General features: G+C 32.7%; 1 protein-coding gene across 1 annotated transcript in view; it reads right to left on the bottom strand.

The window, feature by feature from the left end:
- The window catches only part of Cph (BCL11 transcription factor chronophage), a 34,602-nt gene extending 17,717 nt beyond the window's left edge, over window positions 1-16,885 (bottom strand). The window contains exon 1 of the mRNA XM_089697472.1: window positions 16,088-16,885. Within this exon, the coding sequence (XP_089553598.1) occupies window positions 16,088-16,124 (37 nt within the window). The 5' untranslated portion in view covers window positions 16,125-16,885. The remainder of the gene's footprint in view (window positions 1-16,087) is intronic.
- Between the last annotated feature and the right edge of the window lie 4,163 nt (window positions 16,886-21,048).

Below are 21,048 nucleotides of genomic sequence, written 5' to 3'. Positions count from 1 at the left end.
ATTGTAAGGATTTGGTAGGTTTGATTTGTCAATGTGGTTTAAAATTTGGTCGTCATTGGTAGTTGAAATCTGTACAGGCGAGGCGTAGCTAAGTTTATTTTGCAATTTGGAAAGAAGGTTTACCTTATAATATTAATTGTATAATTGTGTATATTAACCTATTGTACTTTAGTTCATATTATCCAAGAATATATTTATTAGCTTTTAATTATAATTATTTATATACCTATTAACTCTACGAAACTTTTTATTCGATACGAATGTAGCATGTTACATAGAAAGTTTGTATTTCATATACCTTTGATCCCTTTCCTTTAATTTTAAAACGAAGCATACCTACATAAATATGTCAACATTTTTAACTGAGTACATCCCAGCTATACATTATCTGTGATTTATTGAAAACGTCTGTCTAGCCTGAACTGTCAAACGCCTCAGGTGACGGGGGTGCCACCCTTCAAAAGGTTCGCGCCGAAAAGTTTAAATTAGCTCGTTACCAACGTTCTGGAGCTAAATCTGTTTTGTTTTTTCACATAGGGTCAATGGAAACTTGCGTGAAGTTACCGTCGTCATGTGAATTAATAATTGCAATGTTGGTTTACAAATTGTTGTATCTTGTTACATGTGATGTGTCTTTGGATTTTACGGAGTTTAATTGGATTTGAGTTAAATTACAGAATTGTATAATTTAGATTTAATATTCATTTTGTTATATTGTACTTTAATGAAAATGAAAATGTGTGTGTGTACGTGTAGTTATAATTTTTTTTAACAACTCCTTTGAGCATGATCATAATATAGAAATCGAACTAGACATAATACCAAAGTGGATAATTTTTTATCTTTAAAAAATATATAGCGCCTTGTTTTGCACGAAGGAATATTGCAAATTATTAAGTCACTTGGAATTTGATAAGCTGCTATGTCTGCATATAATATTTTCGAAAAATAATACATAATATAGAAATTACAATGTCATCTAATTTCTATATAAACTAAATTTGTATAGAACGTATAAGATTGATCAGACCATCCATAACGCGGTATCAAACAAAAAACGTGTCCAAATTTGACACAATCCTGACCACCGTGTCCGATATTAATTGGCAGGGGATCTCAGGCACCCCATTGTGAGTTTCCATACAAATCACACATTTTTAGCGACAATAACATGAGGTAAAAATAATACCGAATAGCGGGGGCGAAACGTCATATGATTATATGGGTGACTATTGATTATTGTGTTTTCGCAAATATCGTATCGATATTATTGTGTATACCTAAAGTATTTTTAGGACCATTTAAAGTAATTTGTAGAACGGAATTGTGAATATTAAATGAATATTTGAAAAGGAGTTCGATTCGAGAAGCTACGAGATGTTGCGGAATTCGAAATTTATATTATGAGACGGCATTCTAATGCTCAATTTGTTTTTTACTTTGATTTATTTCCCGTATTGAAAGCGACAATTCTATCATAGTCTTTGATATGTATTCATTGAATGGGCCACGTTGTCGGAAATGGACATTGAGTTCAAAGGGCTGTACAAATAAAGCCTTGTGTCGGCGAATTCCGATTCAAGCGATTTGTTTTATGCTTTTAATGGCTCAATAATGCGATGTTTTTGTTTTTAATGTTGCCTCTTATCAGCCAGCTACTGCAAGCTACAGATAATAAAAAGAAAAAAAAATTAAAACGTCATGTTTACGAAACCGTTCGTACCAAGTTCGTACCTAAGTACAGATAATAAAAAAAGTTTAACGTCATATTTATTTTATTATTCTAAATTCGATTTTCATTTTTTATGAGAAAAGCTTTATTTTAATAAATTGAAACTTATTAAGTAGCTCATTTGCATGTTTGAAAACAGTTCTGTGAAATTTCATTCCAATTATAATATTTATAGTTAAACTTTAAGATTATGAACATAATTAGTATTTATTTCCCCGTATTTCGATTTCAAATATAGAAATACTAGTTACTGCATAAAATATAATCCTTATTCAATACGGTACTAGATTTATTCGTACTATTTTCGAGGAACATTATTTATATCATAAGCCTATACAATGAAGCGGAAATGCTAATGAATACCAATCTATGTCGTGCTTTTTCTCTGAAACTACTGAGCCAAAGCTCATAGTTTTTACGTAATAGTTTTTTCTTCTGTGATTATCATCTGCTTATTATTAAAGTTCCAAATCAGTTTTTTAGTGGTACATGTATTGGTAGGTAAAATAAGCGTTTCTAAAATAATTGTAACAATAAATAGTAATGTAGGTACCTATGTGAAAATACTTATATTTAAGATTTCTAGTGACTTCTATTTATTAGTAACCACGAATCGAGAACCTCTTGTAATAATTTACGCGGGTAAATCCTACCAATAGGAAAGAAAAAATCATGGTGGTCAAAAACATTTAAAAAAAGAGTATCATGTTTGTTCCAACGGTTCATACCACGCCCTGTACATTTGGCTATTCAGGCGGAAGGCGGGCTATGTCAACAGCCTGCTAATGACGTCATACCCCCTTACCTATAATTATTACAACCCATGTATATGAAGTGCTTTATTTTTGCTATATACCTATAATCGATGGGGCAAAGCTATTGTTTGTTTTAAGACGCCATGTTGAATTTGGTGTACCTACTTGAGTGTACAATGATTGTGGTGACGTCTTATTTATTTTTTAATAAATCATGGTAAAACGAATAATGTAAGGAGTAAATCTTATGTGGGCGACGCATGAAAAAAAAGAAAGTTAAAAAATAATAGAGAATAGTAAATTTAAACAGGTATTCTTTATATAGTGGGTCAATTTTCCTTAATTATAATCATGAACTGATAACTATGTACTCACATACTAGCTGCAATTAAAAATACTAAAAGCAAAGCATTATAAAGCTTTAGGGCAGTGGTAAACAATAAACATACCCAACTTTAAGAAAAATAAATAGTAAAAGTAAATTTTTTGGCGCGCAAATAGGTAACTAGGTACTAATTTGACATTTGCGTTTTATAAAAACATTTTTTATTAATAGGTAGTATTAAGTATTTAGGTAGGTAGGAAAATATTGTACTATTATTATTACTTACATTTTTTTTCATTAAAAACACAAATGTTTTCTACCACTCATTATTTGTGCGACCACAATACGCAAGTTCATCCTATTATCTTGACATAAACGAATTATGATTTTACCACGTTTTTACGAAGCAGGTAAACTTCCCTTAGAGAAAAAAATGGCGGCTACAACTGATCAAATTAAGGCCGGGTCAGTAATCGTGTTACTGATATCTAATATCAAGTATCGGCAAAGAAAACAGACCTCTCCTGTGTATTGCCCTCTTCGTTAGAGAGATTTGAATTTTTTTCTTTTTTTGGTGTAAGCTGATATGGAGCCTGGGGAAATGGACAACCCTTAATAGAATTGGATATGAAAATTGTAAATTTATTTTTTACGCGAAATAAAGTAACTGTTGTAAGCTGATCTTTATTGAAATTGGTTGGCCGATAATTGAATTTTTTGAAGCCGCAACTAAAATGCCTATTCCTTTTGCTCGAAGTACCTACTTATAAGTTATATCATATAAACAAAAATTTTGCATATAAATATGTTATTTATAATTAAATGTCTTACTTAACTACTGATTTATAATATTTACATTTAATAATATTTCAAAATATTGTTGCTTTACTGCAAATATATTTTTGCTAAAAATATTTTCGAAAATTCACATGAAAAATGAAATTAAAATATGCTAATGACGTCTAAAATAATTCGTGTTCTTATCAAAATATATTTTCAGTTTAAAATTACCCGTAACACCGTCATTTGAATTTATTCGAGTATAAAGATGATTTAAATATTATTAACAGCCACATAATTATTATTCTAGAATCTAGATAATTATGTCACCCATACGGAATAACTATAAAAGAAAATATATTTTATATATATACGTAAAAGAAAGAATTGTAGGCCTTCATTCGTAGGATATTTGTCACGGTACGAGTGTCAATAAAAACGACACACCGGACTGTATGCCACTACACTACGTGCGATAGTGATGTGACTCAGTTCAGTTTTATCGATAAAATGTATTTTGACACTATAACATTTTCGGTCGGAATTTTTTTAAAAACAGAATATTTTAGATTATTAGTAGCTTGTTATTTCTAAATGTGTCATAAAATTTGTTTGTTACTTCAATAGTTTTAAGTCATAATGAAGTAGATCCGTACCTACTAAAATGACTGAGTGATGAAAAAAGGTTTAACATTAATAGTTATTTTTTTCTTGTAAAAAAATAGATATTATTATTATTTGTGCATAGAACATAATTATTAGTAAAAATCGCATCGTTTAATACTATCTTCTGAAGTATATAATAATTGTATAAATCATTAAATAAGTATCCCGATTCCCAAAAAGTAACATTATTAAAGTCTTTACGATTAACCAAATAAACATATAAAAGAGCTCCTCTCAAACCTCTATAAGTTTACTTACCTCCTAAAATCTATTCTATCGATATCGTCACGCGCACGGTACATCACTGCCCCGTTAAAGCGGACACTTAACCCCTAATCCCCAGCAGTGCTCGGCGGAGTTTATGGCAAAAATCTTAATTCTACCGTCGCTGCCGTTAACTGCCCGCCTCTAATTATTACCACCAATTGTATCTATTACCGATACATATAATATACTAGTCGCTTCGCCCAGCTTTGCCCAAGTTGAGTCGAGATGAAAATAAATTATCTAGCTCATTTTACTTGGTAGATACGTCGCATTATGACTTTAAAACATATTCTATTAATCGACTAATTTTTAGTTCACTAACAAACAAAAAATAAATTATCTTTTTTATATGTACATTTATATGAGTATAACTGATAAGTGCTGAAAAATCTTATTGGAACGTGCCTACAAGAATAGAATTTAAATTTGCGAGGTAGTTATAAGTAATAATTAAAAATAATGAAGTCGACTTATTCTCGTTATACTTTTGTATTGTTAACACGGTTCGGTTCTGGTCATTATAATATAATATTTGATCATAAATCTGCAATTGTTATCGAATAATTAAAAAGTTTTGATTGTTATTTTTAACTACTGGTGAAGTTAAAAACTCAAAGACAAATGGAATAAATCTGTTCTAGAGCTTTTTAATAATTTTACATTTTTCAGTTCATGAAAAAACATTGCCTATCTATAAAACTGACCTGATACTTATAAATCAAAGGTAGCATAACCTACCCAATTTGAGTTAACTTTAAGAAAGTCACAAAGTTATATTTTTCAGACAGAGTAACAAGAGATATAGTTTTCCCCGAGCAATAAAACTAGGGTCATAAAACTGCGTCCGGTCGGAGTGGTGCCAACCCTTACACTGAAAACCGGTATAAATAATATAGAAGTTGCAGATTTTCTTGGCTCGCTCCCGTTTTTAAGTTTTAACGGATCATTCTGGAGATTATAATGAGATTTGAATGACTGAAACTGCTATAAAGCCGACATAATTAGGAGCGTATGTTATTATGAAATGATATATGTGACGCATTGTGAAGTGGTCTTAATAGGACTTTTATTAATATATGGAATAATTGGCTTAAATGGGCACAATATGCATAAGACATTAAAATTTAATATATTTTATTTACATTAGAACAATACTACATCATAAAATATAGCCTATGTTTATGAGGGATAATGTAAAATTCTAATTGTGAAAGAATTTTAAATCGGTCCAGTTGTTTCAGAGCCTATTTAATTCAATCAAACAATCAAATCTTTCCTCTTTATAATATTATATACATAAAAACAATCACCTCTACAAATATGTAGTCGATGTTAGAAATAACTGTTAGATATAAATAATTTTGAATAATACGCTATTGCCGCGCTCTGCCTATCCCCGAATGGTCATTATTTTGACAAACAGCCTTCGTGGTAAATTTGCGGTCAATGCAACCGAGGAATGCAGTTTATTTAAAATATACTTTTAAATATCGCTTTATGTTGATATAGTGCTGAGGTTTCTTGGCATAAGTGCATTGCATTAAGATTTTGCTGCGCAGTCGTCTGTCTGCTTTACCAATATTTTGTTATATTTGCTTTGTGTCTGGGTTGTAAATTTCAGTTCTGGATCTGAACTAATTTAATACTTGAATACATCTTGAAGACATCAATTTATTTTCTATCCTCCCATTTTCTTACTTGTACAACACTATTATTATTTACTATTTGATCAGAATATTTATACAAACTCTCGATTAATAGACAATCAATGAGAGCTATAATTTGAAAGAATATCCAATATTTTATAGCAAATTATTCGATACATATAAACATACACCAGTCCACTAACTTACTCATTTATATGTTAATGTAAATGGCATCCTCACAGATTCGTACAAAGATATGTTTCGGGGCCATATCATTTTCACTGCCTTATTACTTTCCAATTTGTCTTCAACATTGGTTATTGCCTCGTTTATGGCGACCCTCTCCATCTACATTAACTATATTCACAGACTGTATAGATATTGACGATATATTGACAACAATCACAAGACCTCAACACTAATAAGAAACTTATAGGTACATATATTCCATGGATAAAAGCTGATGAAATTATCAAGCGCATTCTTAAAGCTATGTACCTTTTCGCCTAAGATCGATGCCAGAGTCGAAAAATCTTGACTTACTCCTTGATGATAAATCCATTTTCTTAACGATCACTTAAAAGTTTATAAAGTTCGTAGTCACTTAGGCGTCTCCGTGCGCACACCTTGAAGTACACCGAAATATTTCAACGTTCCTTAGACCAGTGGGCACTTCAAGAAACGAAGTCATAAAACATGTGATCATCTTCGCAGATGAACACAGACTGACTGGCTAGTTCGATTAAAATCGGCACCCAAAGATTTACAAAAAGAGACCCCCAGAGCTCCAGGTAAAAAAATCCGTATCAAAACCGCCGTTTCCTAGTGACCCCGATCACTCTCCCATCCCTTTGTTGAGCTCCTTTTATTTATAATAGTACATTTTTTTCACACACAGCACCCCTAATAACGTGTGAGCGAAAATATGCGTAATCGTCGACGTCACCCAGACACAGACAGGGAGCAGAGAAAGCTTCATAAAGAAAAAACACAACTGTCCCCTATTTGAATAGCAAAAACTGCATGTCACTTCGAAAATGGTATTAGTGAATGAATATGATTTCGGATCTAAATGGATGGTTGACTTATAATTGTGCTGCGCTATATTTAGCATGAATTATTGGTTCGACGTGGTTTTTGTAATACGGGCTAACAAAGTAAGCTGCACGTTAATGTTGGGTATTGCTAAAATTTGGAAAATACGAAAAAGCTCTACTATTTATTTGGGCACATATGAAATTTGCTTATACTTTTAAACTATGAAAATAAGATGTAATATCGAGTTCATGGATGGCCCAGTAAATCAAAAAATTACAAGTACAAAATTAAAGTTTTCATGAAAAAAATGCTTGATGTTGTAATTGATTAACAGACAAAAACTTAAACAACAGATGTAAGAATAATGAGATATAGAATTTCATCAGATTCGAATCAAAGCACGAAGCAAAATCCAAAATAAACGTTATTAATAACCGCAGATTTGGTCCTTCGATAACAAAATTATGACAATCGAATAGCTGCAAGCGAAATGACCCTAGTCCCATAATGTTTGTTATTCCTAGGTAAATAAATACCGAAGATTGACATTGAGTGTACATCTGGTAGGCTGAATAGGGGGATGTGATAAACAATACAATAATTCAATTTTCCTGTGGCCTGCGACAAATTGCGCGTGATGTGTTGCGTAACGAATATTCGCTATTTATTTTTTGGATATACTGAGCTCATGTTTTTACTTAGCTTGTGGGTAAGTCATTTGTATTTTATTGCAGCTAACGGATTAGCATTGTAAAGAGATCGAAAAAGCTAAAAGTATTCATACATGTTCCTAAAGAATTTTGTATCCACCACCACACATGTGCATTATTATTATTATTTTTGATTTAGTAAAAATATTACAAAGCTTTAACTAGCAATTTTAATTGTTGTTGAAAATTTAACACATTTTCTACTTTCCGAAAAAATCGGTTCCTTTTGTCTTTAAAATTCATCGTACAAATATTTGTATCTCAATATTTGGGTTCATTTGCCCGTAATTCATCATGATATATCAGGTCAAAACACACACCAAACTTGCAATTAGTCACGCTGAATTCCAATCTAGGCATTGTTTAGAAGCATACCAATCTTGGTGAACCTGTGACGAGATTTTCCGCGTATCAAAAAAGGTTTTATAAGCAAGCACAAGCAAAAAAATAATACAGTTACCATGATTTTGGGAATGGACCTTACCTGTTTGAGCGTGTGAAAATAAAACAGGTGGGATTGTGGTTCCGGCAACCTGATAATTATTATGGGATGGACAATGGTGATTCGAATTCGCGGTTTGCTTCGTGTAAATTTTATATTCGCGTCTGTTCGATTTTTAATTCAATGGATCGTGGTTCTTGAAATTATTGCTTTTTCAATATTCTCCTATTTCGAATATTTTTCAAATTATTATATAATATGTATTTATCTACTGTGATTTGTCGAATCATAAAATAAAGTCATTGGAAAACAAATAATATATTCTCAGGTCATCATGATAATTACTTAATGCTTGCCATGCCTGACCATTTGTATTCATTCATTTCATATTTATCTCATAAGGCTCATTAACATAACATATTATATTGTTATTTGTTATCTATGTAGGTACATGTAGGTACAAATTATATTCTTCTAGAAACATCTTCACATAACAGTGTAATGAAACGGAAGGAGTACAAAAAATGTCACACATGTTCTAATTCTGGTCAAGAAATCCTTTGTGGACACTATTGTGTGCATTGATAGATTGAAATGCCAAAGGGTTGGATTTCACCTTAATGGAACAAAAAATGCGGCGACAGCGTGGGAGAGAATTGCAAATCTTTGCAAATATCGATATATAAATATATAAATGACCGCGTTTAAACGAATGCATGTGAATATTGAAAGTTATGACTTATGAAAATAGAAATAAATAATTTTATTGGAAGCAATAGGTACTTATATGGATGATTAATTTATGGTTCCGATTCTAATTATCTAGAAACCGTATCACCCAATTTTTCATAAATAAATCAAGACCGACCAAACTGACACACCTAACAGTCTAGATCGCGTAATGATCACAGGTATAGGCTCACCAATTGTCACCGGTGCACTAAATCTGCATACAAACCTGGGAGAGTTCCCAAGCTGCCGGCCACTCATGACCGCTCGCCTTGTTAAGCGATGACCTGACTAGAGATTATGCACTCACATCCGTATGACTGCTTAATTGAGGTCATGTGAAATGTATACAAAGAGTGATGTTTTTTCGCGATCCGCGGTAAACTCCAACAATGTGATTAATTAGTCCACACCATTAAAATGATTTGTGATGTTAATGATCACTTTTTGTATCTAATATTCGGTTTGGAGACGTCCGCAAATTCTGTCCGTTTTTTGTTTGTATTATGCTAATTTAATTGCTCGACGTTCAAATGTTTGACCGTTGAAACGTCGGCAATTAATGTAGCTACGTATCCAACATTGAGATCAGTTTATTATATGATATGAATAAACTTATTATTAGTTACATGTTCTTATAAAATAATTGTTTTTCTTACATAGTCTACAGTAAGCAAATCCATACCTACTAATATTATAAATGCGAAAGTAACTCTGTCTGTCTGTCTGTTACTCAATCACGCCTGAACTACTGAACCAATTTGCATGAAATTTGGTATAGATATATTTTGATACCCGAGAAAGGACATAGGATAGGTTTTATCCCGGAAATCCTACGGGAACGGGTTTTTCTCTGAAAACGCGGGCGAAGCCGCGGGCGGAAAGCTAGTACATTATAAAAATAAAAATATAGGCCAGATATTATGTCAATAAAAATGTTAACCTAAATTAGTTTTCGTTCACAATCGTTTACACTTCAAACATGTGTATTGATGAAATCTTCTAGGTGTAAACCCATTTGCATGTATAACCACAGAGTAACTGTAAATACGAGTTGTGCTATAAATTTGACGGCGGCTGATCGTCGATCGGCAGATAACCGATGAGTGACCCGGGCAGGGTATTGTCTGCGCGGGAGTTGAGATTAGCAGTAGGTTGATATGACCCTTGAGGCTTGCAATTGAGTATACCACAGTATAAGTAAAGAGTTGAAATAATACGGAATATATAGAGGATTATTATAGTATCTCAAATGTGGTAAGATAGTATATTAGTAACCGTAATGCAAAACATAATGTTCTCCCTGAAATCGAAATCAGCGCATAAATATTTGATACGCCGCTTCACCATTGAATCAGCGATGAACCATGTTAAGCTTATTGAATCCCACTAAATATCGTATTTAGTTAAAGGAAAGGGCAGGCTATTATAAATCTAGCGGCGCCCACGCTACAAGCGAACAATACACAGACATACACAACAACACAATATAAATCATAAACATGAGCCTATCTTTCACTCCTTTGACTGTCTTATGATTTTTAACACCCACTTAATCATTAAAAACAATAAAGCTTTGCGACATTTGATAATAGTTTAAGAAAGTTCTGCAATTCATTAAGCAAGCATAATATGATGTCATTATAAAGAACTAATTAAGAACTATTCAGTAAGTTAAAGAAAAGGAATGAATTAGGATGTGGAACTGTCAAATTTTATCGTTTAAATCTGGGATTATCACAATTAATTTGTGAGTTTAATTTGTATATCAATTTAAATAATAAATAGACTAAAGATTATTACTAGCGAGAACAATAAAGAAATGTAGGAATGCCATTGAAAATGCCATACACATTTCAAAATTAATTACAGGCATTTCTAAAACTAGGGCTACCACAAAAAACGGACTGGTTGTAATTCAATACAGCCTCCATGTTCTATCAACGGGATCAACTTGACGTGTAGCCAAAGCGGATGGTTAAAAAAATAAATTTAGCCGAATCAAAGCCGGTTGGACAATGGTCACGGAATCTAAAGGCGACGTATGAAATATGGTCGATATAAAAGATCAGGTAGAATTCGATACACCGCAATCTTCATGTCAGACATATGTGGATCTTTTTGTGTGAAATAGAAAAATTTGGTGAAATCAGTTTTAAGTTTATAGATACATTTTTATAGAAATATCAAGGTTTGTTTAAAAAATAAGACAGAAAATAAATACATTTTGAAATAAAAGGTTTACTATTAAAAAAATGTAGAGAAACAAGTCAACTCTTTTATTTTATATTCAATGTAAAAAACCGCAGCTCATTAAATGGCCGTCAAACGATACCATTTCACTTCCTTCAACACCACAATACAAAGTAATTATTCGTTCAATTCTACAGGTGCTACTACAAACGGATATTCCGCAAAAACTTGACACTCATACCCTTTTCTCTTCTAAATTGCTGAAAGAATATGACATAATGATCAACAATAGATATTTTGCCTACAGGCGATTCAGAAACCCCATTCTGTGCTCGACAATGTGGGCGCGGACGTTTGAGTTTGTTTGGAAAAAAAAAATCTCTTTGACCAATTGTTTGGGAATTGCAGTCTGGTGTTATTTTTTGTTGAGGTGTTTATGGAAGATTGACCATGGGAAAATGTTGCGAGTTCAGGTGCACTATCGCATACCGCTTTGTTAACCTGTTGGCTGATTTTATTGTGTTTAATTTCTATAAAATTTCTATAAATTTGCTTGACCTCATAGCGCTGTTAAAGTTTATCTGATCTAATTAATAGATTACCTCAAGATGGATAGAGAAATCTAAGCATTAAGATTCTTGCATCTACCCAAGTTTAAATAGGCCGGGTCGTTATAACGTCGACATTTACAAATTAGTATCAAAGCCTGACAAAGATGGACTCTTGAGAAACTGTCCACCCACTCCCATCCATTGATTGTAACAATAAATTAATTCCTGTTATGAACATTTTTTATTCTATTGTTAGAGCGTTTATTTTACTAGATCGTAATAGAGCCTAATGGGCGGACATTGGTCAAAGGAGATTTCGTTCACAATAAGACTGAATTGAATTTACTTATGAATAGAACCTTTATAAACGGCTCGCGTTCTTGTTTCCAAAGGCCGTTCCAATGTAAAGGCTTATCAAGTTTCAGAAAATAAAAGTTTACCTCCAAAATAATATTTTTATTGTTGTTAAATATTGCAATTACAAACATTTAGATTACCAGAGATAGATAGGTACGTGTGCTTAACACCATTGTAGTGTTTCAAATAATCTGTAACGATCTTAACACCTTTGGAGAGTGCAAAAAATGTGAGCTTCTGTTTTCGTTGTTTGTAATGCGATTTGTATTGTTGTTAAAATAATCCTTTTCTCGGAGAAAGGATTAAAGATGTACAAGATGTTAAATGGGAATGAGTTGAGACGTCACTTCGTAAGCCTCCAACGTTGCATATATTGTTTAAACGGACTAATAAATCCAATTTAAATGTTGCGTGGACCTCCGCGATATAACATATGTAAATCCATACATCTTTATCTTCGCAATCGGAAAAACAAAACGAATGAGAGGGACATCTAAAAAACGGTCCAGTCTTTCAGTCGGGTGGCCGCCGACCGCACTCATTATTCTAAATACTAAATTAACTGTATTCCCATCATTTAAATATCGGCGTATTCACATTTGCATATTTTTAAACTGACGTGAATTGAAACAATTATCTGAATTAAATGTTTTGCGACACATACTAGTATTCTAGTAAACTTTATGCTTCTATTAAGAAAAATAAAATTAGAATACATTAAAGGGCTTGGAACATAAATACGACTAAGATACCCTTGACAAATATCTATCAAGTAAAAAGTAAAACACTGTTACCTTTGTTAATTGCAATTAAATTATTGCCAACAATCATTTCGATCACGCAATTATAATTTAGCGAATCTTGAATATTTATGCTAGGCGTGTCCGATATACATTCAGGGACAGTCCTATTATAGTCGACGATAGTACTTCAGAAATCATTATGATTAAACAAAGATCGAATTAATAAGACCCTCATTAAATAGTTTTAACGATTTTCATTGATTGCAATATCAAACGCATGGAAGTTACAGAACTAAACTATGTAGATGTACTACAAGCGATCTTGAAGCAATAATTCCTGGACAAGGATCAAGATTGAAAGTTCCGCTTGTGAATACGATGTTCCGATATTCTCTTAATGAAGACATATTGAATCGCCAACCGGCGAAAGACAAGATATAGCTATGTTTTAAATTGACGTGCGCTCCCATTATGCATTTCGAAAATAAAAACCCAAACAATGGTCTAATACAACGAGCTATTCCACTGTTTGTTATACCTGAATTAGGAGAAATAAAACACGAATCATGATGAAAACATAAAAATAAATTGAAACAATGAGTTGAAAAGCCCGTGTCAATTAGCAGAGGAGAGTAAAAACAAATTGGTTGACGAATAAATATTTTATGAAGTAAAGTTAACATTTTTAAACTTTGGAAGCTTCTCGAACCCTCGGCCTTCCAGTCTCGCACCTGATAAAGTAATTTGCGATTCCCTAATTCGCACTTTTGAAGAGGGTTTTTAAAACCAGATACCCTTAACTTTTTGTTTCGTACGTGTCATTTATTTTTAACCAATGTCGTATTTTGTTCTGATTTCCTTTGCAGGGGTGAATCCTTGTCATGTTTTAATTGCAGAAGCGTGTTCAATAAAGTCTACGTTCTAACTTGTAACTAAGTAAAGTGTAAGCGGCGCACATAGACATAATTTAACAAAAACGGCATAGTTCTTGTAATTTATTTCAATAAATTAATTAATTTGATACCATTTCAAAGACGATGAAAATGTGTTTACTATACTTACTTTTCTATTAGATAATCTACAGTTTTTTGCGTTTAACATCGCTGAATTTGCAACACATATTTGACTCAAACAAGCCGGGAACTAATAAGCAGCGGCTTACCGTTATGCTTTACATCGAGGGGGGACCGAAGTACACAAAAGCGTACCTCCGAACCTCTTACGTTTAAAATAAGAACAAACGTGTGATCGACGAAATGACGCGTGTCGACCAATCAGGCGCGAAGGCCACAGTCGTTGGTGACGTCACGGTGCCACCGACCAATGGGATCGGCCTGTCGCCTTCGGTCAACTTGGACTAATTGCCCATGTGTGCGATAACGATTTGAAAAGAATTTATGCGCTTGCGCCGGTGCGGTGCCGCGCTACCGAACCGAATGATCGCTAACTTTGATTACACGTATTATGGGTACTGACATAAATGTTTTTATAAATTATACGTATTTTAGTGAAGAATAGTAATCTACAATATTCGTTGACAAAATAACTATAATAATATTGCTTAGAAAAAAAAAGTATTTTGACAATAAAATTAAAACTACAGATTAAAAGAGAACTATAGATGTGGTTAAAAGAAAATAAACAATTTTATTTTTTACTTAGAAGGAGAATTTTCAGGAATAGTAAGAGTAATATTCGGATTCATTGTTTGTTGAGTGCTTTATTCGTAGTACAAAAACTTGCAAGCAAAATTAAGTTATGAAAATATTTATGACGGAAAGCGTTAAGCAATAATAAGTAAATTACAAACTTTTAGGAATATATTTTAAATGATACAATTACTTCAAGAAAATGGAGTGTGTATTTTTTAAGTGTACCTATTATATATTATATAAATATTAAATATTATGTATTTTAAATTAAGACTTTTTATATTGGTATGTAAAAACTATTTGATTATTATAATTATATGTAAGATCTAAATTATAATTACGTGGTTAATGTGGTGTAAATGCGCGAATTTTGCTAAAAATAACTCTGTTAATGCAAATTTAGTTATTTTTGTATTCAGTGTTTAGATAAAATCTGATTCATTTTTATATAATCGATAATTGAAATTAAGCATTTAAATTAGAGTTAATAGTAAAATGATTATTTAAAAAAAAGAATACCTATGCATGTGTCAGTAAAAATTTGCTCTTTGTGTCATAACGTAGGCAAGCGGGACTTGTAATAAATTATTCATTTGATGCACTTATATTTTTTCTTTTGTCTATCGCTAATGATCATCAATTTTGATGAACAAATTATGATGTGTATTTATCTCTTTATTAAACGATAGTTTAATAAATCAACTGCAGAGAATTTTATGTTTATGTTTTTTTAAGAGAAAAATATATAGAGCTAATTTGTGGTGTAATTATTCAGACTGCGTATAATTTTATTGGTTATTATTATTAAGCTTATATATTTTAAATAAGCTATAATATACATGAACGATTCTTAAGTACATATTAGGCATTATTTTTGACATTAATTTCTTGTGTCGACTGTCGTGATGAAAATAAAAATTTACTTACGTCGCATAAATGTATTGACGTAATATCGTTAAAATTTAACGTGCTCTAGTAAAAGTTTGTTTATTAATGGTCATTTTTAGCACGATCAAATAACTTTTGTGACTTAAACTTTATGGTTAAATATATTTTCTTTATAAAAGTAGCTATAAGTATTATTGTTATTTTTAACTGATACAGTTGATATGAGATGATAGAATTTTATAAATAGAATTCATGAGGCCTTTAAGATAATATAGATTGTGAATTCGTATATCTTCGTAAAAAAGTCAAACATTTGTCTCGTATTTTTGCAAACTCTACATTTTACAAAATATTTTCTCTTGTTGGAAAAAGTATGAATATTGTGGGGATGGCTAATAAGGATCTTTTCAGTCTTTTCATTCATCCCTTTCGGTCATCAGATGACCACAGTGTAAATATTGACATGCAAGATACGCTCTAAAGTAGCTCATAGTCGCATAGATGACTAGATGTTGACAATCCCAAACTAATTTCAGTTCGAAAATATCTTTGTAAAAATATTACGCTTAATTATTTGTTAGAGCAACAGTTTGCAATATTTTTATAAACATACCTTGCGCGATGCGTACAGCTGGCATCTTGATTCTCATCTTGATTTGGTCACCTATTTTTAGATCTTCGATAACTTCTTTTATCCTCTAAAAATGTTATCTCAATATCTTGTTATCATACGACAGTTTGTTAGCGCACTTCACTTGTGCCGCCGTCGGTCCGGCTTATCGTCCTATTTAGAACCTTTTAGGTAGAGATCTCGCTATCACAATATTATCAGAAGTCCGACGGTGATCTTCAACGAGAATTTTCGTCATTCCCAAATTCATCATCGTAACATATATTAACACGTCAACTTTTTCCTTTTCATACTGCAAATCAGTTCACGTGTCGACAAAGTATTTATTATTTAAAACAAGAGACATAGAGATCTTATCGAGCACTCGAATCGACGTCTCAATGTCCTATCTAATCTTTTCGCATCTACAGCTGATTGTGCTATTTTGCTTTATTTACACTTGTCGCTAAATTTTCACCGGATAAATTCACTGTTTAAAAATATAAATTTCGAGTCCAATACGTAAAATAAAATTCTCAAAATAATAACGAAATAACAGAATTTAATAGAAATTCATAGTCTATTTAGTTTGCAATTTTAGTAGCGTCTCGCGATGTAGTATGTCGCGTGCGGAGCGGTTCGAGCAGGTGCGCGGCCGGCCGCCCGCTCTCGCCCGATGTCCGAGTACGTCTGTCCTGTGTCCCTTCGCGCGAGGGCTCCGCGGCCTCGTGTCCAACTCGCGCCGTCTCGCTCAGCCGGCCGACTACGGCGCGTGCGAGTCCGTATGAAGTAGCCAGGGGTTACTCGCGGTCGCCACCGCCTCGGCTGCTAGAGTGAGACCGCGCCGCGCACCTTTCACCCCCTGTGCGTAGGCGGAAAAGAGATAGGCTGAATTCATAAGTGCCGTGCGTCAGTGTGCGTGCGCGGGTGGGGCGAAGATGCAGCGCGTACAAAAGAAAAGGGATAATATTTGCCTGCATATTTCATGACTCGATTAGGAGATGGAATTTTTAATTGAATGGACTTTTGTCGCACGGTCACTTTAAAGCTCGGAGAAAAACGGCGTAAGTAAAATTTTATGGAGCGCGCCGTTTGTATATGTCTTAATAAAATTTCTTTCGTAGAACTTACGGCTACGATTTCATTAATTCAACCGTAAAAGATAACAAGATAGAGCTTTTCTTTAATTTTAATTAAATCATAATAAGTTTAAACTTGTAAATAATTTTCTCATTTTGCATTGTTTTATTATCAATCGAAATTTTTTATAACAAAATCTGATTCACCACATAAAGTTATTTAGTTGAATAGTGTACAAAAATAAATTTATTATTTAACCTAATTGATATGAACTAGTGATAGAGTTTTTTTCGTAGCACTTCGCTACGCAGCTACGATTTTTACGTACAATGCAATGTTTTTAATATTAACATCACTTTGATTTGTTTTCCGTTTTCATTGATTATAATACATCATAGTTTGTTTATTTTAAAAACAGTTATCGAAACATTACAATTAAGTACATCTTGCATTCACGTGATAAAATCTATACTTTTTTCTAGAGCAAGTAAGAACCAGCAAAAAAATTAAGGCATTTACTTAAACCGTCAAGAACGTAATCACGCTATCAGTAAAAGTATTCATTACATAAACACAACGTAAATAATAAAACAAGATAAACGAGTACACTCCGCTGAACGCAACACGTAGACGAGTCGTTCAGTCGACATCGTTCACTCTCACTCTTGTACGAACTTTCTGCATTTTTTCAACGTTATTTTACTTAAGACGCCGCAGAACTTATCTCGGTCGGTCCTTGACTTTAATAAGTTTTATGAGTGTCAGCCGAGACTTAACTGGCGCGCGAACGGCGGACAACTTTTTCATAATTGTTTCTGAACTGACTTCGCGAACTTTGCGTGTTCGATTATTGAAATTTTCAACTTGTGTTCCATTTGAATTCTTTTCGTTTAGGATGTGGCGAAATTAGCTAGGATTTTTAATAATAAGATGGACATCGTATCGCTGTGTTAATGAGCATTGATTGTAATTTGTAACTGTAATTATAAAAAGCTTAGTCAATGAAATATGACCTTCCAAATGTTTTATTAAAAAAAAGGAAATAGCCGCATTATCTGTTTGTATAAACTAGAGTCTACCGCAGTTCCGATATAACCAATTGATATCCAATAGGTCAGATAAAAATAAACGATTCGCCTGGTCATCCAATGTCCACTGCGAAGCTATAAACTATTACTATCTCGCTCTAAACTAAACACAAGCAAGCTGAAAATAGAGACGTATAGGGTTGTCAGTTTTCCCAAATGAAAATCAGGGGATTTGACGGCCGATATATGTTCATCTCGTTCATATGTAGGTGTATGAGGGTGCCTTGAGAGGGATGGTAATAGCATAGATGAAATCTCGTGTGTGATTCTTGCCGCTACTCGACGCTAGGCGGCGTGAAAACAGGACTCCTGAAAGGGTTGTTTACTCAGTTACGGGAAAAACGAAGAAAATATAATCGTGTTTTGTTTTTTTAAGCAAAAAGCAGTGCGTTTTCGAAGTGCTCTTTGTGTGTAGGTACGATGTCCTCCCTGTACTTAGGAGATGAGTATCAGTAATTTTTAAACATAGGGTCTGAATGGTTACCAGACATTTAAAAAATCAAAACCTGTTAATGTTTTTGTAACGAATGGCATGTCAACGCATACTAAATCCGATACTTTCTGAAATATAACGTTACATGTCTCAAATTGAGCAATTTTCTGTATCCTGTGCCACATCTGTTTGTGGTGGACAAAAAATATCCGTCGTAACTTACAATTATAGAACAACCCAGAGTTACGTTAGGGAAACCTATGAGACTGTATTTTTTATTTATTCCGTATTTTATTATTTCAATCAATCACAGATTATTTCGTATTATATTTATTGGATCAAACATTTAAGGATTTAGATTTATAAATAAATACCTAGGCTAATAAATGAGGATAATAAGAAAATCAACGTGGAGGTAAAACATTTCGTTTCATATTTATTAATTAGTAGCATAGCATGAAATTATGAAAATACTGTAAGAATTGAGACCTTCGTTTTTTTTCCGAACTCTGTTATATAACATTATTGCTTATTAATTGATCAATACAAACGTAAATATCTAACTAAATAACAAGCTTACATTTTAAAAATAAATCCTATTATTATTTATTACAGGTAGAATATTTAGGCTAGGCTTAAATGTTAGACAACCAAAAAAACATATAAAAAATTTCCGCTCCTATTCAATCTCTCTCTCTATTGTGTATATATATAGCCTTACACAATGACCTCTCATTTTAATAAACGATAAATTAATTAATATTACTTAAAAGTGTTATAAAGCTTTCACAATTAAGTATTTATTTATTTATCTCCATGTCTAATGGACACAGTCCTTCGAATTATGACCGTTCTAATTTAAGATGTCGACCCACCCTAAACTTTATACTATTTTGGTACGAATGAGAATAATATATTGTTGAGGGAGAAGGTAATTTTGATGTTTATTTATTTAACAAGTTTATTTTGTATCATTTGGACGACAAAATGCATTAAAAATAATTTATAATTAATATTTTCATAAAAATAAAGAAAAAGCGATTTAATTAGATTTTATTTGTGATTTTCCAATTTAAGTTCTTCCTAACTTAACGGTAGGTATATAATAATTTTGATACATTACATAAATTATACAAAAGTGCTTAGTATTTTCATTTTCACGAACATTCGAAGTTATTTAGGTCGAATCCTTTGAAGTATAGGAATTTAATAATATACTAGTACTAACAGGTATTGTAAGATGTTTAATTTATTCATTCCCTCATATTTAAAAAAAAGAATGAAAGAGAAAGAAAGAAATTAGAGAGAGAAAGAGAGAAATTCAGAAGACTCCGCTTTACAAATATCTGGTTCAACTTTTGCATCTCACATAATAACTAATATGCCTACAACATATAGACCCAAAGTTTCTTCTAAATCACGCGAAATTACATCCACGATCTAACACTTCATAACAATAAGTTCTTTCTTTACGAGGCGGAGGAGTAATTAGGATGTATGGTGGTGAATCAACCGCGCCCACTGCCTCGACCTAATCAAGGACTATGCCAAATAAGTAAGTGGTTTCTTGTAGATATTAGTGATGTGCTCGTATTGTCACGATAGTGGTATAAATAATATTAAAAAGCGTGAACTATAGCGATGCGTGGGGATAATAAATTATGTATTTAAAGGTGTGCTAGAAGGTGATTAAAGTAAGATGAAAAGATAACGATGAGATTTATTTTATACTACTGGAGCTTTTCAATCCTGCAAAAGCACATGGATGCTTTTAATACAACAACAAGCGAGACTCTTGCTATTTATTAATCGTAACATATTAATATCAATGAGGATAAGAACAGTTATATATTGAGTCATAGATACAAACACAAATTATATTGCAATAATATTACTAAGTTGTTATAATACACAGTTTCAGGATCCATAAGTCCCCGTCAAGGGGGGACGCCCTTGTGCATGTCGCTACCAGGGTGAACCTTCAGTTCACCCCCGCGTCCGCGTTAAAATGTAGAAGCCCTTCTGGCTAACATTGAGAGACACCACACAAAAAAAAAGGATCCATAAAAATATAGTAAAAATAAATTCATAATTATAGGAAATCGATCATCGATGTTTCAACAAATATTTTTAACTCCTTGTAGAAAAAGTTCGTAAATACCCAACGCTTTGTTTCGATAATAATTTAACCTTAACCTGTTCATTTATCGACACTATGACGTCACTAGACGTGAACTTTAGACCTAGGCTAGAAGCTCGGTAGCGGTAAGCGATGTCCGCCAACGTCAACAATAAATTGCGATGAGACTACATTCATTTTGTGGGTCTGCTCGCAATTAGTTCCTATGTACGGTATTAGGAAA

Source organism: Colias philodice, chromosome 7 (assembly GCF_061535455.1).
Source record: "Colias philodice isolate Cphi_HAF_F1 chromosome 7, ilColPhil1 Martin Lab GWU primary, whole genome shotgun sequence".
NCBI classification, from domain to species: domain Eukaryota; kingdom Metazoa; phylum Arthropoda; class Insecta; order Lepidoptera; family Pieridae; genus Colias; species Colias philodice.
Note: the sequence above shows the minus strand (reverse complement) of the source record. Positions and strands in the feature narration are given on the sequence as shown.